The following is a 25,942-nucleotide window of genomic DNA, read 5'->3' as shown; positions in this document are numbered from 1 at the left end:
CAGCCAACATCACAGTAATTGGTTGGACAGTGTGCCTTTTAGTCAGTTTTTACATGTGAAGCGTAATTGTACAGAAACCCATATATGTGATGACCAAATGAAGGAAATGGGTCAACGTTTGATAGACAAAGGATATAATGAGGATAAAATTGTAGAAGTACAAGATAGGGTAAATAAGCTTCAACGTAGTTCTCTTTTAACATTGAAATCTAATGATAAAGCTGCCAATAAACATGAATGGTCTTTTATATGTGGTTTTAACTCACAACATAAAGAAATAGAAACGGTTTTTAAAAAACATTGGGAGATATTAAAAGAGTATCCGATTATTGGGTCTAAGATACCCAATAAACCGTCTTTTATTTACCGCAGGGCAGCGAATATTAAAGATAAATTGGTTCATAGTGCTCTTAATATCTCCAATAGGTCCAGTGCTCGTAGTCATGATTTCCACAGGTGTGGATTGTGTTTAATGTGCCGCACTACTAAAGGCGCTAGTAAAATTAAAGAATTTGTAGTCAATGACACTCCATACCAAATTAGGGATTTTATTACATGCAATTCTAAAAACGTTATTTATGCTTTACAATGTGAATGTGGATTTACGTATGTGGGTAAAACCACGAGGAATCTGAAAACGAGACTGGCTGAACATGTCTATAATATTAGAAAAGGACTTTTAACCCATTCCGTTTCTTTACATTTTAAAAATGGTCATAATTGTAATCCTAAATGTATTAAATCTTTTTGGGGGATTCAAACTATTAGCCCTACATGGAGGAGTAAGGATATTGATATTAGATTAGCCAAAGCAGAAATGCAATGGATTTTAAGTTAAAAACGCTAATTCCTAAAGGGCTGAATGCAGAGTTTGAGTTAAAGTGGTTTTTATAGTTTCCTGTCTCTTGTTTTTATTCCCTGATTTTTATTGGTCCTTATGTTTTAAATTTTTGATATATTTTTATGTTTTATGCCTCATCGGTGCCTAATATGAGTACATGGATATCTCATCGCATGGGATTTAATGAAATTGGACACTTCCCAAACAAATTGGATCATAATTATGAACAGAACTGTTGATAAGATACATTTCCTGTAGCGGAGGCCGTGGAACGCACGATGAAATGCAAAAAACGTCACTTCCACTTCCGCCCGACGGAGCGAAATGTCACTTCCGGTTCTGGTCAATCGGGAAGGAGCGCGAATTTCGAATGCACCTGTTGTTTGTTATGTTAATTGTATGGGGTATTTATACATGTTTAGTTTGATTGCTCCCTATGCCTCTGAGGAAGGACTTGGATATCCGAAAAGCTTTAGGCTGTGTGAGCTGTTACGGTGGACCGGTCGGGTGAGCTGCAAACGATATCTTTCTGTGGAATAGTCCGGATCTGTTCCATTTAGAGGGTTTCCATGCTAGCTGCATTGTCCCCAGGCTAAGAATCACATCCACCATATGTTATGGTTTTATGCTGTTATTTGTTTCATATATTGTGAGTGCATAGTGGAAATAAATACTTTGGTTTTATTTTTTGGCATTATTGCACTATGATCTTTTTTTCTATTTGAGATCCATCACCTTCTCCAGCTTGAGGACATCATTTAAAACGGCTTGGGCATTATAAGAAACAACTATTGCCCGAAAGTTTTCTAATATATTGAAGCCAAACCGTGGTGTCATCTTTTCCTCCATTGAAGAAGGATAAAAGACTAATAGGATATGTATGTGTCTGCGCTTATTTGAGAGAAAAAACTTCTTTTATTATATATATGTGTCATTGGGATTGTTGTGAAGAATCCCTCTTTTTTCTCATAGCTGCACCACTGTTCATTTTTTTGCGCAATTAGGAAAATCATTAGTTTGTTTATCCTTGCTTCCAGTATGTTACATGCTGGGAGGCGGGGATGAAAGTGAGGTCCGTGAGCCAGGTGACCAGCTATTGTTATGGTTGCCTGGACACGGACCGGGGTTTTTCCCCGTGACCGGAAGTGACGTGCTCCGTGCGGAAAGATGATATATTCCGCACGGACACAATCATATTTGAGAAGCTGTTTATCATGGTTGCTAGGCAACACTACTAGTTGACCCGGAACTAATCACCAAATTGAAGTTAAAGCAGTCACATGACTGAAAAGTTATGTAGTGACCTGGATGTAATTCATATAGATGGGAACTGTTTTAAGCTTTTTTTATATATAATAACAAGAAATAAACTATATACTATTAAAGAATCTGAGTTCTAATGTATTTAGAATATTATTTATTTATGTTTTGTGAAGTGGATTGACTAATTGGTCCACACCTGTTCAATCCATTCATCTCCAATCCGCAGCCATTTTAGGGTATAGAAGCCCTTAGACTGACCAGATCACCTTTGAAAAAGCTGCAGGTTGTGCAGCGAAACGCGTCAGTTTTATCTTCCAGATCACCATTGCCAACTGGAAGCTGCACGGGCTACCTCCGGACCTTTAGTGGACTTTGACAAAATCCACAGATGATTGGGCAAACAACATCCGCCCACTGGTGACACTTGCCTTTTCCACTCAGCATTGAGGATTCCGCAATCTGGTGAGGACATAGGATCCCAGAGATTCTACCCGCATAAAGGGACGCTATCCAGAGGACTCCTTTCCTCCAGCGGTAACCATTGTGGTAATTATCACCATCAGGACTGTGCCATCAGCCCTACCTTACCTTTCCACCTTACTCATCTGTAGTCCACATTAATTAAGGAACGGACACATTATTATAGTAGCCCTTTGGTGATTCTGGTTGTTGTGCATTTTAACTTTTTTAACCAATTCTTTTTGATCTAATGCACTGTATGTATTTTTATTATTAAATAACTTTTTTCCCACCCTCAATCCATTCATCTCTATGTGCTTCAATCAATTCCACTGTTTTAATATATTTGTGTTTATTTCATTGATTGTAAAGCGCTGCTACTTCGTTTGTTGTATGGCATTCCCTTCTTAGTCTTTTTAGAACCCTTGGGATTAGCGGTAAAAGAGGGAACAGGTACACAAACTGGTACCTCCACGGCGTCATCAGTGCGTCCACTGCAACAGCCTGCGTATCCCTCATTCTTGAACAGTAACGGCATAGATTCTTGTTGAGTCGAGAAGCCATCAGATCTATCTGCGGACAGCCCCACCGGTGAATTAACTGTTGAAACACATGGGGATGTAGGACCCATTCCCCCGGATGGAAGTTGTACCTGCTCAGGAAGTCTGCTTCCCAGTTGTCCACTCCTGGAATTAATATGGCCTCCGCCCAGAGGAGGATTTTTGACACCTCTCGCATCATTTCTGCTTCTTGTTCCCCCTTGTCGGTTTACGTACGCGACAGCTTTGGCGTTGTCCGACTGAACCTGGATCACCTGATCCTTCAGGAGATGAGACGCCTACAGAAGAGCATTGTAAATTGCCCTGAGTTCCAGAATGTTTATCGGCAGAACAGACTCCTGTCTCGACCATATCCCCTGGAACTGGTCCATGAGTGGATATTGAAATTCCTGCCCTTCACCAAGGAAGGAACCTGTATCCACCATAATAGAGAAATATACATTATGGTAAGAACTTACCGTTCATAACGGTATTTCTCCTAAGCCCACAGGTTCCACAGGATAACAATGGGATATGATGGAGCGACAGCTGATTGGCACCAAACGATCAAAGCTTTCCGGCCTCCCAGGATGCAACGGGCCCGTCCATATATCCCGCCCCCTAGCTCAGGCAAATCAGTTGTATTCCAAAGCACAAGGCAGAAGCATCATGTAGAGCCTTAATCAGGCGAGAAGAACACACATGCACACCCCTTCCATGCAAGAAGGAAGAAGTTAGTGAGTAGAAGGATCCTCAAATCAGGTGCGTCAGGGTGGGATCCCTGTGGAACCTGTGGACTTAGGAGAAATACCATTATCAACGGTAAGTTCTTACCATAACGTATATTTCTCCAGCAGGGTTCACAGGTTATCCACAGGATAACAATGGGATTTCCCAAAGCAATTTAGTGGTGGGGACGCTCCTGATTGGACAGGAGAAACTTGCGCCCGAATTCAGCGTCATGAGAGGCAAAAGTATCCAAGGCATAATGTCTAATGAAGGTGTTAAATGAAGACCATGTGGCTGCCTTACGTATCTGTTCTGCTGAAGCACCATGTTGTGCTGCCCATGAAGGACCTACCTTACGAGTAGAGTGAGCAGACACATTAGCCGGAACAGGGAGATCAGCTTGAGGGTATGCTTCTGATTAGCTGTCAACCATTTAAGATCCACTTTATTAAGTGGTTCAAACGGAGCAACTTGCAAAGCTTTGAGGACTAGACTTGGGTCGCAAGATGCTGTAGGAGGAACAAAAGGAGATTGAATGCGCAGCATTCCCTGGAAAAAAGTACGCACATCCTGTAAATTGGCAATTTTCTTTTGGAACCACACAGTCAATGCTGATACTTGAACTCTGAAGGAAGCCACCTTCAAACCTTTATCCATTCCTGCCTGAAGGAAAGCTAAAAGACCCTGAAAACTCTGAAGGATTTCGGGTCCATACTTCTCTCACTGCAACAATGAATATAGGCCTGCCATATTCTGTGATAAATATGAGCTAAGGAGGGTTTCCTTGCTCTGAGCATTGTTTGAATTACCTGTTGTGAGAATCCTCTTGACTTCAGGATAGAGGTTTCAAGAGCCACGCCGTCAAAGACAGTTGGATCCAGATGTCTGTGATAACACGGACCCTGCATCAGTAGATCTGGACGTTGAGGGAGCAGAATTGGAGCATCCATCGACATTCTCTGCAGATCCGTGTACCAATGTCTTCTGGGCCAAGCTGGAGCTATTAGAATCTTGGCACCCTTTCTTGGTTTATTTTCCTCACCACCCTGAGTAAACAGGGTGATCGGAGGAAACCGATATGCCAGATGAAAGTCCCATTTCACTGACAAGGTGTCCACAAAGATCGCTTTGGGATCCTTTGTTCTTGACCAATATGCGGGCACTTTGTTGTTCAGACGGGACGCCATGAGATCTATCTCTAGCAATCCCCACTTGTCTACTGGAGTCTGAAAAACCTCCGGGTGTAGAGCCCATTCGCTTGCCTGAATGGCGTGTCGACTGAGAAAGTCCGCTTCCCAGTTTAGGACTCCCGGAACGAATACTGCGGACAAGGCTGGGAGATGGAGTTCTGCCCACTTTAGAATGTGACTTACCTCCTTCATTGCTGTTTGGCTGCGGGTTCCTCCCTGATGGTTGAGGTACGCTACTGCCGTTGCGTTGTCCGAGCGGATCTGGACTGGTTTTCCTTAAAGAGTGTCCTTTGCCTGAATCAGTGCCATGTATATGGCCCGAAGTTCTAACAGGTTTATTGGCAGGCAACTTTTCTCTGTGGTCCATTGTCCCTGGAACCATAATTTTCCGGACACTGCTCCCCAGCCCTGAAGACTGGCATCTGTTGTCAGGATCTCCCAATCTGATATCCAAAAGGGTCTCCCCTTGTCTAAATGGGCTGTCTGTAGCCACCAGGCTAATGACTTTCTTACCTTTACTGGAAGTACCATTGTCTGTTTCTTTATTGTCCGATGTTCTCCATTCCATCTGGCCAGAATCAGACACTGCAGAGGCCTCGAGTGGAATTGTGCATACTCCACCATGTCAAATGTTGACACCGTCAAACCCATCACTTGCATTGCTGCGTGAATTGATACTGTTTGACTGTGTAACAACCCCTGAATCTTTGACTGTATCTTGGATATCTTGTTCCGAGGTAAAAATACCTTCTGCAGACTTGAATCCAGTACAGCCCCCAAGTGAGTCATACGTTGTGAGGGAACCAGAGAGACTACTTTGCCCAATTTATGAGACACCCTCTGCAGACATGTTATTGTCTGTTGGAGATGGCACAGGAGCAATTCCTGTGATTGTGCCAGGATTAAAAGGTCGTCGAGGTATGGAAAAATTCTTATCCCCTGCTTGCGGAGATAAGCTGCTATGACCACCATAATCTTGGTAAATACTCTTGGGGCTGTGGCTATCCCAAAGTGTAGGGCCTGGAACTGAAAATGCTGCTGGAGGATAGTGAACCTGAGATAACACTGATGAGACAGTGCTATAGGAACATGTAAGTAAGCATCCTGAATATCCAGGGATACCATATAATCCCCTGGCTCCATGGCCAAAACTATGGAACGTAAGGTCTCCATGTGGAACTTCCGCACCCAAATATATTTGTTTAGCATTTTGAGATTGAGAATGGTCTGAAATGACCCATTTGGCTTCTGGACCAAAAATAGGTTGGAGTAAATACCCTGCCTCCGTTGTGCCGGGGGCAGGGTACTGGAATGATTACTCCTGACTGAAGCAATTTCTGAACTGTTTCTTGCAAAGCCCTGGCCTTTGTCTTCACCAGAGACGGGCTGGTGCAGAAGAACCTTCGAGGAGGATGCTTCTTGAAAGGAAAAACATAACCTAGAGATACCGCTTCCTGCACCCACGCATCTGTTGTAGATTGTCGCCAGATCTGTGCAAACTGAAGGTGTCAGCCCCCCACCCTGGGATCCCCCAGGTGGAGGCGGCCCGCACCATCAGGCTGATGGCTTATCTGGTTTGAAAGCTGGCCCTCTGGTAGCCCACTGCTTTTTTGATTTCCCAAACTTATTGTATTGGGGCTGTTTGCAATCACTTTTTCCCTTTGGTTTTCCTTGAGACCGAAAAGGCCGGAAGCTCGAACCCCTAGGTCTGGGGTAATATGTGGAAGGAAACTTGTCCTTCTTGGAGTCTGCTTCTGACTCCAGAATATCTGTCAATTCTTTACCAAACAGAATATTTCCTGAAAAAGGCAGAGATTCCAAAACTTTCTTGGATTCTGAATCAGCTTTCCAAGTACGTAACAAAACTGCTCTGCGAGCAGCTATCGTTGAGGCTGATGCCCTAGAACAGCGGTGGCCAACCTGTGGCTCTTGAGCTGCATGTGGCTCTCTTTATTCAAATGTGGCTCCTAACACTCTAAATCATGTGACCACAACAGATACAGAAACCGCTGCACTCCAACCAGACACGCAGCAGCACTACAGGGATTGAAAACTGAAGGAGTCAAATACTAGAGGTGAGACACCCACAAGCAAACAGAGGACACATTAGGGACTGCTGCAATGGCACGAGTTGATGGGGGGGCTGTAGTGATACCGGAGGGTGGGCTAGAGTGACACATGGCAGAGCTGGCTGGAGACACACAGGAGGGTCCTGGCAGGAGTGACGTGGGTGGGTGCTGGAAGTAGTGACACATGGGAGAGCTGGCTGGCGTGACATAGGAGGGTGGGTAGCAGGGGTCACACATGGGGGAGCTGGCTGGAGTGACAGGAGGGTGCTGGAAGTAGTGACACATGGGAGAGCTGGCCGGAGTGACATAGGAGGGTGGCAGCAGAAGAGACACATGGGGGAGCTGGCTGGAGTGACACAGCAGGGTCTTGGCAGTAGTGACACATGATAGACCTGGCTGGGGTGACACATGGGGAGCTGAAGTTTATTATGTGAATCTGTCTTGTTCAATAATTTTTTGTGAAAGTGGCTTTTTTAATGGATCTGTCTTTAAAAAAATAAGAATTTACTTGCAGATAATTCTATTTCTCGTAGTCCGTAGTGGATGCTGGGAACTCCATAAGGACCATGGGGAATAGCGGCTCCGCAGGAGACTGGGCACAAAAGTAAAGCTTTAGGACTACCTGGTGTGCACTGGCTCCTCCCCCTATGACCCTCCTCCAAGCCTCAGTTAGGATACTGTGCCCGGACGAGCGTACACAATAAGGAAGGATTTTGAATCCCGGGTAAGACTCATACCAGCCACACCAATCACACCGTATAACCTGTGATCTGAACCCAGTTAACAGCATGATAACAGAGGAGCCTCTGGAAAGATGGCTCACAACAATAATAACCCGATTTTTGTAACAATAACTATGTACAAGTATTGCAGACAATCCGCACTTGGGATGGGCGCCCAGCATCCACTACGGACTACGAGAAATAGAATTATCGGTAAGTAAATTCTTATTTTCTCTGACGTCCTAGTGGATGCTGGGAACTCCGTAAGGACCATGGGGATTATACCAAAGCTCCAAAACGGGCGGGAGAGTGCGGATGACTCTGCAGCACCGAATGAGAGAACTCCAGGTCCTCCTCAGCCAGGGTATCAAATTTGTAGAATTTAGCAAACGTGTGTGCCCCTGACCAAGTAGCTGCTCGGCAAAGTTGTAACGCCGAGACCCCTCGGGCAGCCGCCCAAGATGAGCCCACCTTCCTTGTGGAATGGGCTTTTACAGATTTTGGCTGTGGCAGGCCTGCCACAGAATGTGCAAGCTGAATTGTACTACAAATCCAACGAGCAATAGTCTGCTTAGAAGCAGGAGCACCCAGCTTGTTGGGTGCATACAGGATAAACAGCGAGTCAGATTTCCTGACTCCAGCCGTCCTGGAAACATATATTTTCAGGGCCCTGACTACGTCCAGCAACTTGGAGTCCTCCAAGTCCCTAGTAGCCGCAGGTACCACAATAGGCTGGTTCAGGTGAAACGCTGAAACCACCTTCGGGAGAAATTGAGGACGAGTCCTCAATTCTGCCCTGTCCGTATGAAAAATTAGGTAAGGGCTTTTATAGGATAAAGCCGCCAATTCTGAGACACGCCTGGCTGAAGCCAGGGCCAACAGCATTACCACTTTCCATGTGAGATTTTAAGTCCACAGTGGTGAGTGGTTCAAACCAATTTGATTTTAGTAACCCTAAAACTACATTGAGATCCCAAGGTGCCACTGGAGGCACAAAAGGAGGCTGTATATGCAGTACCCCCTTGACAAACGTCTGAACTTCAGGAACTGAAGCCAGTTCTTTCTGGAAGAAAATCGACAGGGCCGAAATTTGAACCTTAATGGACCCTAATTTTAGGCCCATAGACAGTCCTGTTTGCAGGAAATGCAGGAACCGACCCAGTTGAAATTCCTCTGTAGGGGCCTTCCTGGCCTCGCACCACGCAACATATTTACGCCAAATACGGTGATAATGTTGTGCGGTTATCTCCTTCCTGGCTTTTATCAGGGTAGGGATGACTTCATCCGGAATGCCTTTTTCCTTCAGGATCCGGCGTTCAACCGCCATGCCGTCAAACGCAGCCGCGGTAAGTCTTGGAACAGACAGGGTCCCTGCTGGAGCAGATCCCTTCTTAGAGGTAGAGGCCACGGGTCCTCTGTGAGCATCTCTTGAAGTTCCGGGTACCAAGTCCTTCTTGGCCAATCCGGAGCCACGAGTATAGTCCTTACTCCTCTCCTTCTTATGATTCTCAGTACCTTGGGTATGAGAGGCAGAGGAGGGAACACATACACTGACTGGTACACCCACGGTGTTACCAGAGCGTCCACAGCTATTGCCTGAGGGTCCCTTGACCTGGCGCAATATCTGTCTAGTTTTTTGTTGAGGCGGGACGCCATCATGTCCACCTTTGGTTTTTCCCAACGGTTCACAATCATGTGGAAGACTTCTGGGTGAAGTCCCCACTCTCCCGGGTGGAGGTCGTGTCTGCTGAGGAAGTCTGCTTCCCAGTTGTCCACTCCCGGAATGAACACTGCTGACAGTGCTATCACATGATTTTCCGCCCAGCGAAGAATCCTTGCAGCTTCTGCCATTGCCCTCCTGCTTCTTGTGCCGCCCTGTCTGTTTACGTGGGCGACTGCCGTGATGTTGTTTGACTGGATCAGCACCGGCTGACCTTGAAGCAGAGGTCTTGCTAGGCTTAGAGCATTGTAGATGGCCCTTAGCTCCAGGATATTTATGTGAAGTGATGTCTCCAGGCTTGACCACAAGCCCTGGAAATTTCTTCCCTGTGTGACTGCTCCCCAGCCTCTCAGGCTGGCATCCGTGGTCACCAGGACCCAGTCCTGAATGCCGAATCTGCGGCCCTCTAGAAGATGAGCACTCTGCAACCACCACAGGAGAGACACCCTTGTCCTTGGTGACAAGATTATCCGCTGATGCATCTGAAGATGCGACCCGGACCATTTGTCTAGCAGATCCCACTGGAAGGTTCTTGCGTGGAATCTGCCGAATGGGATTGCTTCGTAAGAAGCCACCATCTTTTCCAGGACCCTTGTGCATTGATGCACTGAGACTTGGCCTGGTTTTAGGAGATTTCTGTACCACAAACCTGAGGTACCCTTGGTGAGAAGGGTAAATTGGGACATGTAGGTAAGCATCTTTGATGTCCAGAGAGACCATATAGTCCCCTTCTTCCAGGTTTGCAATCACTGCTCTGAGTGACTCCATCTTGAATTTGAACCTTTGTATGTAAGTGTTCAAGGATTCTAGATTTAAAATTGGTCTCACCGAGCCGTCCGGCTTCGGTACCACAAATAGTGTGGAATAGTACCCCTTTCCCTGTTGCAGGAGGGGTACCTTGATTATCACCTGCTGGGAATACAGCTTGTGAATGGCTTGCAATACTGTCTCCCTGTCTGAGGGAGACGTCGGTAAAGCAGACTTTAGGAAACGGCGAGGGGGAGACGTCTCAAATTCCAATTTGTACCCCTGAGATACCACCTGAAGGATCCAGGGGTCCACTTGCAAGTGGGCCCACTGCGCACTGAACTTCTTGAGACGGGCCCCCACCGTGCCTGAGTCCGCTTGTAAAGCCCCAGCGTCATGCTGAGGACTTTGCGGAGGCGGGAGAGGGCTTTTGTTCCTGGGAACTGGCTGTTTGCTGCAGCCTTTTTCCTCTCCCTCTGCCACGGGGCAGAAATGAGGCGCCTTTTGCCCGCTTGCCCTTATGGGGCCGAAAGGACTGCGCCTGATAATACGGTGTCTTCTTAGGTTGAGAAGCTACCTGGGGTAAAAATGTGGATTTTCCAGCAGTTGCCGTGGCTACCAGGTCTGATAGACCTACCCCAAATAACTCCTCCCCCTTATAAGGCAATACTTCCATGTGCCTTTTAGAATCCGCATCACCTGACCACTGCCGCGTCCATAAACCTCTTCTTGCAGAAATGGACAGCGCGCTAACTCTTGATGCCAGTCGGCAAATATCCATCTGTGCATCACGCATATATAAAAATGCATCTTTCAAATGCTCTATAGTCAGTAATATACTGTCCCTATCTAGGGTATCAATATTTTCAGTCAGGGAGTCCGACCACGCCACGCCCGCACTGCACATCCAGGCTGAGGCGATTGCTGGTCGCAGTATAACACCCGTGTGAGTGTATATATATTTTAGGATATTCTCCTGCTTTCTATCGGCAGGTTCCTTTAGGGCGGCCGTATCAGGAGAGGGTAGTGCTACCTGTTTAGACAAGCGTGTGAGCGCTTTATCCACCCTAGGGGGTGTTTCCCAACGTGCCCTATCCTCTGGCGGGAAAGGGTATGATGCCAATAACCTTTTAGGAATTATCAGTTTTTTATCGGGGGAAACCCACGCCTCATCACACACTTCATTTAATTCCTCGGATACAGGAAAAACTACAGGCAGTTTTTTCTCACCAAACATAATACCCTTTTTAGTGGTACTTGTATTATCAGAGATATGCAATACATTTTTCATTGCTTCAATCATGTAACGTGTGGCCCTACTGGAAGTCACGTTTGTCTCCTCATCATCGACACTGGAGTCAGTATCCGTGTCTGTGTCTGCCATTTGAGGTAACGGGCGTTTTAAAGCCCCTGATGGCGTTTGAGACCCCTGGACAGGCACAAGCTGAGTAGCCGGCTGTCTCATGTCGTCAACTGTCTTTCGTAAAGAACTGACACGGTCACGCAATTCCTTCCATAAGCTCAGCCACTCAGGTGTCGACTCCCTAGGGGGTGACAACTCTATAATAGGCAATTGCTCCGCCTCCATCTCATTTTCCTCCTCAAACATGTCGACACAATCGTACCGACACACCGCACACACACAGGGAATGCTCTGATAGAGGACAGGACCCCACTAGCCCTTTGGGGAGACAGAGGGAGAGTATGCCAGCACACACCAGAGCGCTATATATAGACAGGAATACCACTATAAAACGTGCTTTTCCCTTTATAGCTGCTGTTATTATTAGAACTGCGCCAAATTAGTGCCCCCCTCTCTTTTTTACCCTTTTCTGTAGTGCAGGACTGCAGGGGAGAGTCAGGGAGACGTCCTTCCAGCGGAGCTGTGATGGAAAATGGCGCCAGTGTGCTGAGGAGATAGGCTCCGCCCCCTTCTCGGCGGCCTTTTCTCCCGCTTTTTGGTGAGTTCTGGCAGGGGTTAAAATACATCCATATAGCCCTGGGGGTTATATGTGGTGTATTTTCGCCAGCCAAGGTGTTTACATTGCTGCTCAGGGCGCCCCCCCCTAGCGCCCTGCACCCTCAGTGACCGAAGTGTGCCTGAGTAACAATGGCGCACAGCTGCAGTGCTGTGCGCTACCTTGTTGAAGACTGATGTCTTCTGCCGCCGATTTTTCCGGACCTCTTCTTGCTTCTGGCTCTGTAAGGGGGCCGGCGGCGCGGCTCTGGGACCGGACTCCGAGGCTGGGCCTGTGTTCGGTCCCTCTGGAGCTAATGGTGTCCAGTAGCCTAAGAAGCCCAAGCTGGCTGCAAGCAGGCAGGTTCGCTTCTTCTCCCCTTAGTCCCTCGATGCAGTGAGCCTGTTGCCAGCAGGTCTCACTGAAAATAAAAAACCTAAAACTAAACTTTCACTAAGAAGCTCAGGAGAGCCCCTAGTGTGCACCCTTCTCGGCCGGGCACAAAAATCTAACTGAGGCTTGGAGGAGGGTCATAGGGGGAGGAGCCAGTGCACACCAGGTAGTCCTAAAGCTTTACTTTTGTGCCCAGTCTCCTGCGGAGCCGCTATTCCCCATGGTCCTTACGGAGTTCCCAGCATCCACTAGGACGTCAGAGAAATGTATTTTATGTCGTTCTGGCCTTTTCAATGTATTTTATACCAGGGGTGTGGTCTAGCAGGCACAAGGCCACATTCCATGTTTGCATGCGTGCCATCGGCTCAATGTCGGCTTTTTGACGTACCTAACAAGGTTTTTTGGCTCTTTGTCACTGACTGGTTGGCCACCCCTGCCCTAGAAGCAATAGTACCCATATCTAGTGCAGCTTCTTCCAAGAATACTGCTACTTGTTTAATATGGGCTATATAAGATTTTTGCTCTTTAGAAGCCGATGAAAAATCACCTTCCAATGCCTCAGACCAGGCAGCCACTGCCTTTGCTATCCAAGCAGAAGCCATGGCTGGACTTATGACTGCTCCAGTCAGGGAAAATATGGATTTTAGAAAACCATCCACTCTCCTATCTGTGACATAATTTAACAATGTTGATGGCAAAGGCAGTATAGATTTTCGCACTAATCGAATCACGTGCGTATCTACCTTATGAGCTACCTCCCTTTTTAAACAGTCCCCGGCTGGAAATGGATAATAAGAATGCCATTTTTTAGGAATTCTATATTTTTTGTTGGGTGTTGCCCAAGCATCTTCCATAATTACCGTCAGTTGGTCTGACCCTGGAAACTCAGTCTTAACTGTCTTGGGACGTTTAAACACAGGCACCATGGTTTTTAACACAGGCTCTGCTGAATCTTCTAAGGACAGAATGACCTTCATTGCTCTAATTAATTCAGCTACATCCACTGAGCTGAGAGCGTCTTCCCTTCGTATACTGAAGTAGAGTAAATAGAGCATGGGTCTTCAACCTGCGACCCTCCAGCTGTGGAACTACATATCCCAGCATGCCCTGCCTCAGTTTTAGCATACCTTAATAGCAAAACTGTGGCAGGGCATGCTGGGATGTGTAGTTTCACAGCAGCTGGAGGGCCACAGGATGAAGACCCATGAAATAGAGCTTTCATCATCCGATGAATCATTATGTCTAGCCTGTGAAGGTGAAGATTTACTTACCATCGGTTTATCAGCTTGTTTCATTTGAGAAGCTGCTGGGGGAAATGATATACCGTAGGGAGGGAGCTGCATGTATGGGTACCCTATACCTGGTACCGAAGCTGTAGGAATTATCCGTTCAGCTATACTGGACAAAGTCTGTGCAAACATAGCCCAAGGTGGATCCATCCGAACCCGATGTTGTACAGGGATCTGCCTTGTGTTCTGCTGAAAAGCAAAATAATTTGCACACAAACTATCCTGAACCAGATCCTGAGAGGATAATTCAGTTTTGCAAGACAAACATGATGAGTGTTGCTGTGAGTATACCCTGGTCACCTTTGCCACTCTTAGACATGATAAATAATCAGCACTTTCACAGTGTACTACACAATTTGTGACTGTAATCACTTTAACCTTCTGTTATATCAATCTGACCCTACCCATGCCCCAGAATTGAGGATCAGAAGAAACCAACTGACAAACATATATTAAAGTCAGCAATCACACTAGCAGTCATTCACATTATATATTAGTCATATGAGCATATAATCAACTACAAACACTTTTAAAGCATGTAGGCGAACATTTACTGAATCCTGTATAAACAGATCTAACATATTCTGACGCAATGCAAAGAAAACCACAGTAAACGTACACAGACTCATATGCAATAGGCATTTAACTATTCATACTTGACAAAGTAGATAGAAATTTAGTGTTGTATAGCCCGTACTCAGAGTGGGATACAGGGAGACTCACCTCGTTTCCAGTGATCGATCAATACGTTAGCTAACGCTGAGTGGATCCAGACGCTACTAGTGTACACTGCCGCTCCAGGAACCTATAGCGGACACAGACGCTCAGTGAACACAGACGCACCGGTCTTATGGTAACGTTCAGTGAACACAGACGCAGTGATCACATAGCCGCCTATGATGCGACCGGATCTCCTGTGGAAGCGCTTAGTGAACACTGACGCAGCGGCCTATGCTGCGACCGAGTCCCCTCTGGTAGCATCTGAGACGGAAGCGAGGAAACAGTTCATGGCGGGAGACTCGACGGAAACTGGTCATGGTGCCTCTGATCCCTAAGGCCTAGCGCTGGAGGGCCCGTGGTGGCAGCGCGTCAGCTGTTAGGTAGTCTCCTCCCAAAACAGTGCGGCTGTGTCCGTATTCCATCTACTAAGCGGAATCGATGCCTTACCTTCTCTCCGTGCTCCGGCCACAGCCTGGTAACGTCTGATGGACCTGCTAGTATATCTGACACAGACACCCGCCAACAGCACTGTACTCGTGGGTAAGCGTTGTCGCGACCCGGCGGAGAGTTGTTGGAGCGACTCTTTCCAATATGCGTATAAGACGCTGTTTGGAAAGATCACTTAAAATTTTTTTTAAGACTATAGTAAGACTATAAAAATAAAATAAGAAAGCTTGGGCTGCTAGTGAAACAGCAGCCCTCTGACCATGGTCCGGCTCCTGCCTCACCAAACAAAAAACTGATTTGGCTGAGCCAGGGGGCAGGATATATAGATGGGACCGTTGCATCCTGGGAGGCCGGAAAGCTTTGATCGTTTGGTGCCAATCCGCTGTCGCTCCATCATACCCCATTGTTAACCTGTGGACCCTGCTGGAGAAATCCGGGCTTTCCTGATGCATATGAAGGCGAGACCCCGACCATTTGTCCAGTAGATCCTGCTGAAATGGACAGGCATCTGCCTCGCAAGCAGCTATCACCTTACCCAGTAATCGAATGCAAAGATGCATGGATACCTTGCGAGGACTGAGCACCGAGCGAACCATAGCCTGGATAGTCAAGGCCTTGTCCATCGGGAGAAATACCTTTTGAGACACTGAATCCAGAATCATTCCCAGGAACTGAAGACATTGGGTCAGTTCCAGGTGAGATTTCTGAAAGTTTAGGATCCACCCATGATCCGTAAGTAGGCGAGTCGTCCGATCAATGCTGTGCAGTAGACGCTCCTTGGACACAGTCGTTATGAGGAGATCGTCCAAGTAGGGGGACTATGTTTACTCCCATCATGCGAAGTTGCAGCATCATCTCTGCCATGACTTTGATGAAGACCCTCGGAGGTGTGGATAATACAAAGGGGAAGGCCTGAAACTGGAAATGGTCATCCAATATGGCAAACCAAAGGTAAGCCTGATGAGGAGGCCACATAGGAATGTGTAGGTAAGCATCCTTGACATCCAGAGACACCAGGAATTGCCCCTCCTTCAGAGCGGACACCACCGCCCACAGGGATTCCATCTTGAACCTGCAGAGACAGGTTTAGAGAGACTTCAGGTTCAAGATGGGGCGCACCGAACAGGCTGGTTTGGGAACGACAAAAAGACTGGAGTAAACCCCCCTGTTGCGTAATGGAGGAGGTACTGTAACCCCCCCTCTGCAACAGTTTTTGAATAGTCTCTCGTGAGGTAACTTTTGCTGCAGGTAAAGCTAGTAAGCCGACTTGAAAAATCTGTGAGGAGGGAGTGTTTGAAATTCCAGCCAGTATCCTTGGGAAATGATGTCCCTCACTCAAGGATCCTGGCAGGATTCCGCCCACACGTGGGCGAAGTGTTGAAGGCGAGCACCTACCTGAAAGTCTCCTTGCTGCTGGGGCCAACAGTCACGCGGAAGGCTTAGCGGCAGGGGATCGGGTGGTCTGGTCCAGGGAGACAGCATTTGCAGGTTTATGGGACTTACCACGAGATCCTCTGGGAGGGGTGGAGACCCCTCGGCCACTGCCTCTGAACCTCGCCACATGAAAGGACTGCAAGGAGGGTCCGGTGTAAGAACTAGCAGGTGGCGCAGCAGACGGTAGATAGGTAGACTTACCCGCCGTTGCTTGGGAGATCCATTTATTTAAATAGTCTCTAAACAAAGTATCACCAGTAAAGAGAAGATTTTCTACACCCTTTTTGGAATCAGCATCTGCTGACCACTTACGTAACAGAGCTCTGCACACCGAAACAGCCATAGCAGCAGCGTGGCCATTTATCTTACACAACACTTTAATAGCCTCACTCGTAAAATTTGCAGCATCCTGTATATGTTGCAGCAGAGTAATGACCTCATCCCGGGGCAGAGAGTCTAAACAGTCAATAACATTATCTGAGCACTTGACTACCACCCTGGAAATCCACCCACAAACAATTGTGGGGCGTTGTGCTGCGCCTGCTGCAGTATATATTGCCTTGAGCGTGGTCTCAATCTTACGGTCAGCTGGCTCTTTTAGGGATTTCTTAGACAGTCTGGATACAGACGTATCGCTTGACGGGGGGGTTCCCATACCTTCCTGTCCTCATCTGGAGGGAAAAGGTAGTTCAAAACTTCTGAGGAATTTAACAATTTTTTATCAGGATTTAGCCATGCTTCCTTAGCCAGTGAGTTTAACTCTTTAGACACAGGAAAAGTTGCTGAGGTCCAACCAGGGTTACCTTAAAATAATAAAAACTTAAAAAAACCAAAAAGGAAAGGAAACTCTCTGGAGCTCCAGAGAAATGCACCCAGCTCCTTGGCCACATTTTTCTAAACCGAGTCTGGGCATAGAGGGGAGGAGCCAGCACACACATACACACGGCTTCTCTGAATTCCATGGGTGGACACTGGACGTACACCCTTACGCCCCAGGCTTTGCCCTGTGTTGTTTCCCAGGGCTGTGACTATTTAGGCCCACTACACTCCTTTTCATTGTGTATTAGGTGTGCCTTGTTCACCTATTCACCACCTGTGCTGTCAAACTTTCACTTTTCAGTGCTCAGCCTCCTCTAGCTCCACCAATACCCAGTGTTCTCCAGTGTCACCACAGATGAAAGATATACATTTACAGGAATTAGACTTGTGACAAAGATAAAAAGGCCCGAAATTATGCATACTACTCTTGTGAGAGAGCATGACCTCGTTATTAAAAAAAAAAAAATGCCTAACTCTTGGCTTCTCAAAGCCTCAAATGTAAATGACATTTTAATCTTTACTGCCCATTAGAAATAAAAAAGTAAATGGAATCCTGTTGTCTAGTAAGAGATAATGCAACAAAGGAATAAATGTTTGGGAGGGTCCATGCGAAGCCGGCCTCCTATTAACGTCTTCCAACAGCTCCATCTTTCCTGCAATATTCTTGGGAAGGTGTCACATGCACAGAAGATACTAAAGGTTCTGGTTCAGTGCCAGAGACTTTGCTATCACCTGAAATATGCAGTTGCTGGCAATAAGGGGAGAAACACTACATGGCAGTGGTACACAGTAGGGTCTGTCCTGGGTGTGGAGCGTTTGTACGATGTGCCTTTGACCCATGTGCCCCGCAGACTGGATCAGTACGTAAAACCGGCGACCGGGATCCCGGCCCTCAGTATACAGACAGTATATGCCGGTAGCGGGGCGATCACTAGCAAGCCCCTTGCGGGCTGACTGCACTCACCACGCTTCTGGCACACTATCTCCCTCTATAGGAGTCATGGACATCCATAGAGGCAGGAAAGCCTGTGGCGCCAGGATTCCGGCATCAGTATTTCCCCCGCTATTCAGGATTCCGGCGTCGGCATTGTGACATCCAGGATCCTAACTGGCGGTATGGTGACTTAGCACTCATTACAGATATGGCACTTCAGTCCAAACACAGCTAAATTTCAACATCTTAGAATAACAGGTGTTCATTGCTCCAATTCACATTAGTCAGCTTCTAATAAAACTGTGTGACAGGCAAAAATAGACGTTTTGGTAGAAATAAAAGTACAACAAAAATGAATCAGATGCTTACTCACCACAGCTGTCTACTCTTTTCTCTTAACCTTTACAAACAGAGATTGAAATAGCCGACAATTTAAGCTTTAATAAAGACCAAGTGGGCTTGAAAGTTTGACATTTACCTGAATGCTCCATCCCCTTCTGGACTTGGCGCTGTTATGTGACAAGCATCCCCTGACAATCCGTATCCTAAGACTTCAGCATAGATTTTAGCACTTCTTGCCAGTGCGTGTTCATATTCTTCTAATACTAACACAGCTGCTCCCTCTCCCATAACAAAGCCTTCTCGTTCAGGATGGAACGGTCGACATGCCTTCTGGGGATCTGCATTATAGCTTGTACTAAGTGCTCGGGCTCTTGCAAAGCCAGCAAGTGCCAAAGGGCTGATACAAGCCTCTGTTCCACCTGCCACCATTACATCAGCATCCCCATGAGTGATAAACCTAAATGAGTCTCCAATAGCATGGGTTCCAGTTGTGCAGGCTGTTGAAACTGCATGATTTGGTCCTTTGAGTTTGTATTTGATACTGATATGTCCTGCTGCCATATTGATCAAGATCCTTGGCACAAAAAAGGGACTGACTTTGTTATATCCTTTTGTTTGAAAGAGGACAGCAGTCTCTGTAACATCTCCAAGAGGAACCATTCCCATGCCTATTGCCACACCTGTGGATTCTTGATCTTCTCGAGTCTTTGGAATCCAGTTGGAATCAACAATTGCTTGCTCTGCAGCAGCTAAAGCCATAATCGTGGCAGATGACATTGCTTTAACATCTGACCTTGAAATATATAATTCTTCACTGAACTCTCCCTCTCCATGACCTTTTGGTACACGAGCAGCTACTCTACAAGGGATATTTTGGTATACATCACTTGCTAGAGAAACTATTCCACTTTTTCCTTTTATGAGACGATTCCATGCCAACTGAGTGCCAACACCTAAAGGTGATACTATACCAATACCAGTCACAACAACTCGTCGATGAGACTTTTGAGTTGCATTAGTACACAAACCTCTTCTTTCAAAAGAAAATCTTTTAAAATGTTTTAGTAATAAATGGTGGAATTGATGAGTTCTTATTACCCCTCTCATTTGGAAAATCATGAGTGTCTGGAAAGGGAGAAAACACCAGATGATACAATTTATACAAGCAGTAGTCTAAACAATATTTTTTTAAATGCAAGTTGTGGAAATGCTACAAGTTCTATTCTGCCACAGTTTGAAAACGTAGACTGCACTTAAAGATGGGATTCATCTTCAAAGGGTCAATTATTAAAATCATGAAAGAATCATAGAAACCGAGATAGCTACTTGCTGTGAATATGAATATGTACGAAACATGAATATGTACTAAACATGGCAGTTGTTATTTCCGCTATGTCACGTATATGTTACAACGCTACTACTGTATGACTACATGCAGCATTCAGTGTCTGTAAATGTTCACAGCATGCAATATATGGAACACATAAGACGATTGAACCCATTTCGGAGTACCCCAAAACCAAACTTCTGTTTTATTTTTTTAACAATTACATAATTCGTGAATATTTTAATAAGACATCTCATTATTACCATTTAGTGCCTAAGGCATACATACATTCATTGTATATGTATTAAGATGCCCAGGCATGTTTGCATTGATTAACGGCTTCTGTTAAACGGGGAGCGGAACTCCTTAGCCAGGTATCGCTTCAGCTGTATCCCCAGTCAAACGACTCATCGGCCCGCTGTGCAGTCACAAGAAGAGATGGTGGAGGCTACAGGCAACTGGATACAAACAAAAGTGCCCTCCTTACGCGTTTCTCCGCCAGTAGGGCAAGCGGTTTCGTCAGAGGAATATTCATCTGACGAAACCGCTTGCCCTACTGGCGGAGAAACGCAGTACCTGGCTAAGGAGGTCCGATCCCCGTTTAACAGAAGCCGAAGCCGTGAGTAATCAGCATCTTATACTGCGGTTGCTTACAACCAGAGGTCATAGCATACCGCTGCGGACACTCACACAATCACAGCGTTCTCCCCCGCTTTTGGACACAAGTTTACAAGTGGTACCACGGAGACTGTTAAATTCTGTTTTAAAGGGACAATTGTGTCCATTTGAGAATTGAGATACAAATTGGTTACAAGCAGTTATATGGACTGTTACCTAATAAAGTCAGGAGAGACGGCTTTATGGAGACAGGGGCATGGGTTTGAAGTAATTGCACGGTTTTAAATTAATTTTAACTGTTGTTCTATGTGGAATGTATTCAAATAAAACGGTTATTAGCAATTGAACAATATATCTTTGTTTCAGCGCTCCTTTATATTTATTGCATTTCTGTTATCTAGTGGGTGGAACAGTACCACCATTAGGAGCTGCAGAAACTTGATATTAATTGAAGTGGTTAACACGTATAGATTTTTTGGTGGTTTTATAAGCCCTGTGTTTTTATTTATTTATTATGAGTAATGAATACACCTGTGCACCCGCTAGGTGACCTGGAAAACGTGAACTGTGTGGGGTCCTGAGGACAGAGTTTAAGTACCACTGATCTACTTGCTCACAGCAGTACAGAATGTAGTCAAATTTGTCCTATAAAGTGCTTACTAATCAAGAGTTTCATGAGCATGCCACTGAGGTCCATTGCTTTTTTTCCTTATTTCTATAGATCCAGCCCATACTACTGAATGTGTGCAGCCCTGAGAGGGGGGGGGCAGAAGATCCCGCTTTAGTGGGCTGCCCCCATGAAGGTTTCTACAACAAAGAATCAATTGGAATCGTTACAATTACAAAAAATAAGAATTTACTCACCGGTAATTCTATTTCTCGTAGTCCGTAGTGGATGCTGGGAACTCCGTAAGGACCATGGGGAATAGACGGGCTCCGCAGGAGACATGGGCACTTTTAGAAAGAATTTGGATTCTGGTGTGCTCTGGCTCCTCCCTCTATGTCCCTCCTCCAGACCTCAGTTAGAGAAACTGTGCCCGGAAGAGCTGACAGTACAAGGAAAGGATTTTGGGAATCCAGGGTAAGACTCATACCAGCCACACCAATCACACTGTACAACTTGTGATAACCATACCCAGTTAACAGTATGAACAACTGAGCCTTCTTTTACGGATGGCTCATAACAATAACCCTTTAGTAAAGCAATAACTATATACATGTATTGCAGAGAGTCCGCACTTGGGACGGGCGCCCAGCATCCACTACGGACTACGAGAAATAGAATTACCGGTGAGTAAATTCTTATTTTCTCGGACGTCCTAGTGGATGCTGGGTACTCCGTAAGGACCATGGGGATTATACCAAAGCTCCCAAACGGGCGGGAGAGTGCGGATGACTCTGCAGCACCGAATGAGCAAACTCAAGGTCCTCCTCAGCCAGGGTATCAAACTTGTAGAATTTAGCAAATGTGTTTGAACCCGACCAAGTAGCAGCTCGGCAAAGCTGTAAAGCCGAGACCCCTCGGGCAGCCGCCCAAGAAGAGCCCACCTTCCTTGTGGAATGGGCTTTCACTGATTTAGGATGCGGCAGTCCAGCTGCAGAATGTGCCAGCTGAATCGTGCAACAGATCCAGCGAGCAATAGTTTGCTTTGAAGCAGGAGCACCCAGCTTGTTGGGTGCATGCAGGATAAATAGCGAGTCAGTTTTCCTGACTCCAGCCGTCCTGGAAACATAAATTTTCAAAGCCCGGACTACGTCCAGCAACTTGGAATCCTCCAAGTCCCGAGTAGCCGCAGGCACCACAATAGGTTGGTTCAAATGAAACGCTGATACCACCTTTGGGAGAAATTGGGGACGAGTCCTCAATTCTGCCCTGTCCATATGGAAGATCAGATACGGGCTTTTACATGACAAAGCCGCCAATTCTGACACACGCCTAGCTGAAGCCAAGGCCAACAGCATGACCACCTTCCACGTGAGATACTTTAGCTCCACGGTCCTAAGTGGCTCAAACCAGTGTGATTTCAGGAAATCCAACACAACGTTAAGATCCCAAGGTGCCACTGGAGGCACAAAAGGGGGCTGAATATGCAGCACTCCCTTTACAAACGTCTGTACTTAAGGCAGTGAAGCCAGTTCTTTTTGAAAGAAAATAGATAGGGCCGAAATCTGGACCTTTATGGACCCCAATTTTAGGCCCATGGTCACCCCTGACTGTAGGAAGTGCAGAAATCGACCCAGCTGGAATTCCTCTGTTGGGGCCTTCCTGGCCTCACACCAAGCGACATATTTCCGCCATATGCAGTGATAATGCTTTGCTGTCACATCCTTCCTAGCTTTTATCAGCGTAGGAATCACTTCATCTGGAATGCCATTTTCCGTTAGGATCCGGCGTTCAACCGCCATGCTGTCAAACGCAGCCGCGGTAAGTCTTGGAATAGACAGGGCCCCTGCTGTAACAGGTCCTGTCTGAGAGGCAGAGGCCATAGGTCCTCTGAGATCATTTCTTGTAGTTCTGGGTACCAAGTTCTTCTTGGCCAATCCGGAACGATGAGTATAGTTCTTACTCCTCTCTTACTATCCTCAGTACCTTGGGTATGAGAGGAAGAGGAGGGAACACATAAAATGACTGGTACACCCACGGTGTCACTAGTGCGTCCACAGCTATCGCCTTAGGGTCCCTTGACCTGGCGCAATATTTTTTTTAGCTTTTTGTTGAGGCGGGACGCCATCATGTCCACCCGTGGCAGTTCCCTGCGATTTACAATCCGTGTGAAGACTTCTTGATGAAGTCCCCACTCTCCCGGGTGGAGGTCGTGCCTGCTGAGGAAGTCTGCTTCCCAGTTGTCCAATCCCGGAATGAACACTGCTGACAGTGCTAGCACGTGATTCTCCACCCATCGAAGAATCCTTGTGGCTTCTGATATTGCCATCCTGCTTCTCGTGCCGCCCTGGCGGTTTACATGGGCGACCGCCGTGATGTTGTCTGATTGAATCAGTACTGGGTGGTTTTGAAGCAGGGGCTCTGCTTGACTCAGGGCGTTGTAAATGGCCCTTAGTTCCAGTATATTTATGTGTAGTGAAGTCTCCAGACTTGACCACTGTCCTTGGTAGTTTCTTCCCTGAGTGACTGCCACCCATCCTCGGAGGCTTGCATCCGTGGTCACCAGGACCCAGTCCTGTATGCCGAACCTGCGGCCCTCGAGAAGATGAGCACTCTGCAGCCACCACAGCAGAGACACCCTGGCCCTTGGGGACAGGGTGATCAACCGATGCATCTGAAGATGCGATCCGGACCATTTGTCCAACAGATCCCACTGAAAGATCTTTGCATGGAACCTGCCGAAGGGAATTGCTTCGTAAGAAGCCACCATCTTTCCCAGGACTCGCGTGCAGTGATGCACCGACACCTGTTTTGGTTTCAGGAGGTCCCTGACCAGAGAAGACAATTCCTGGGCCTTCTCCACCGGGAGAAACACTGTCTTCTGTTCTGTGTCCAGAATCATGCCCAGGAAAAGCAGACGCGTCGCAGGAATCAGCTGCGACTTTGGGATATTCAGAATCCAGCCGTGCTGTTGCAACACTTCCTGAGAGAGTGCTACGCTGACCAACAACTGCTCTCTGGACCTCGCCTTTATGAGGAGATCGGCCAAGTACGGGATAATTATAACTCCCTTCTTCCGAAGGAGTATCATCATTTCGGCCATTACCTTGGTAAATATTCTCGGTGCCGTGGAGAGACCAAACGGCAACGACTGGAATTGGTAATGACAGTCCTGTACCACAAACCTGAGGTATTCCTGGTGAGGTGGGTAAATGGGGACATGCAAGTAAGCATCCTTGATGTCCAGCGACACCATAAAATCCCCCTCTTCCAGGCTTGCAATAACCGCCCTGAGCGATTCCATTTTGAACTTGAACTTCCTTACGTAAGTGTTCAAGGATTTTAAATTCAGAATGGGTCTCACCGAACCGTCCGGTTTCGGTACCACAAACATTGTGGAATAGTAACCCCTGCCCTGTTGAAAGAGGGGGACCTTGATTATCACCTGCTGGAGGTACAGCTTGTGAATTGCCGCCAGTACTACCTCCCTTTCCCTGGGAGCAGCTGGCAAAGCTGATTTGAGGTACCGGCGAGGGGGAGTCGCCTCGAACTCCAGCTTGTATCCCTGAGATACAATTTGTACAGCCCAGAGATTCACTTGTGAGCGAACCCACTGGTTGCTGAAGTTTCGGAGACGCGCCCCCACCGCACCTGGCTCCGCCTGTGGAGCCCCAACGTCATGCGGTGGACTTAGTGGAAGCAGGGGAGGATTTTTGTTCCTGGGAACTGGCTGCCTGGTGCAGCTTCTTTCCTCTACCCTTGCCTCTGGCCAGAAAGGATGCTTCTCTGACCCGCTTGCCTTTCTGAGGCCGAAAGGACTGCACTTGATAATACGGTGCTTTCTTAGGCTGTGAGGGAACCTGAGGTAAAAAAGTCGACTTCCCAGCAGTTGCTGTGGATACGAGGTCCGAGAGACCGTCCCCAAACAATTCCTCACCCTTATAAGGCAAAACCTCCATGTGTTTTTTAGAATCAGCATCACCTGTCCACTGCCGAGTCCATAATACTCTCCTGGCAGAAATGGACATTGCATTAATTCTAGATGCCAGCAGGCAAATGTCCCTCTGGGCATCCCGCATATATTAGACAACGTCTTTTATATGTTCGATGGTTAGCAAAACAGTATCCCTGTCGAGGGAATCAATGTTGTCTGACAGGGTATCAGTCCATGCTGCTGCAGCACTACACATCCAGGCTGAAGCAATAGCAGGTCTCAGTAGAGTACCAGAGTGTGTATACACAGACTTCAGGATAGCTTCCTGCTTTCTATCCGCAGGCTCCTTTAGGGCGGCCGTATCCTGAGACGGCAGTGCCACCCTTTTAGATAAGCGTGTCAGTGCCTTGTCCACCCTAGGGGATGTTTCCCAATGTAACCTATCCATTGGCGGGAAAGGGTATGCCATCAGTAACCTCTTAGAAATCACTAGTTTCTTATCAGGGGAATTCCACGCTTCTTCACACAAATCATTTAATTCATCAGATGGGGGAAAAGTCACTGGCTGCTTTTTCTCCCCAAACATAGTACCCCTCTTGGTGGTAACCGGGTTAATATCAGAAATGTGCAATACATCTTTCATTGCAGTAAGCATGCATCGGATGGCCTTTGTAGACTGTACATTTGTCTCATCCTCATCTACACTGGAGTCAGACTCCGTGTCGACATCTGTGTCTACCATCTGAGCTAGCGGGCGTTTATGAGCCCCTGACGGCTTCTGAGTCGCCTGGGCAGGCGCGGGCTGAGATCCCGGCTGTCCCAAGGCTGCTGCGTCATCGAACCT

The 25,942-nt window shown here is 46.9% G+C and overlaps 1 protein-coding gene across 2 annotated transcripts in view; it reads right to left on the bottom strand.

Annotated features, from left to right (window-relative positions):
- Positions 1 to 25,942, bottom strand: part of OXSM (3-oxoacyl-ACP synthase, mitochondrial) — a 152,920-nt gene that overhangs the window by 51,565 nt on the left and 75,413 nt on the right. For both annotated transcript variants that reach the window (XM_063922238.1, XM_063922239.1), the window contains exon 2: positions 18,752 to 19,740. In XM_063922238.1, coding sequence (XP_063778308.1) covers positions 18,752 to 19,734 — 983 coding nt within the window. In that variant the 5' untranslated portion in view covers positions 19,735 to 19,740. The remainder of the gene's footprint in view (positions 1 to 18,751; positions 19,741 to 25,942) is intronic.

Source organism: Pseudophryne corroboree, chromosome 5 (genome assembly GCF_028390025.1).
Source record: "Pseudophryne corroboree isolate aPseCor3 chromosome 5, aPseCor3.hap2, whole genome shotgun sequence".
Classification (NCBI taxonomy): Eukaryota; Metazoa; Chordata; class Amphibia; order Anura; family Myobatrachidae; genus Pseudophryne; species Pseudophryne corroboree.
This window is presented reverse-complemented; position numbering and strand designations above follow the sequence as displayed.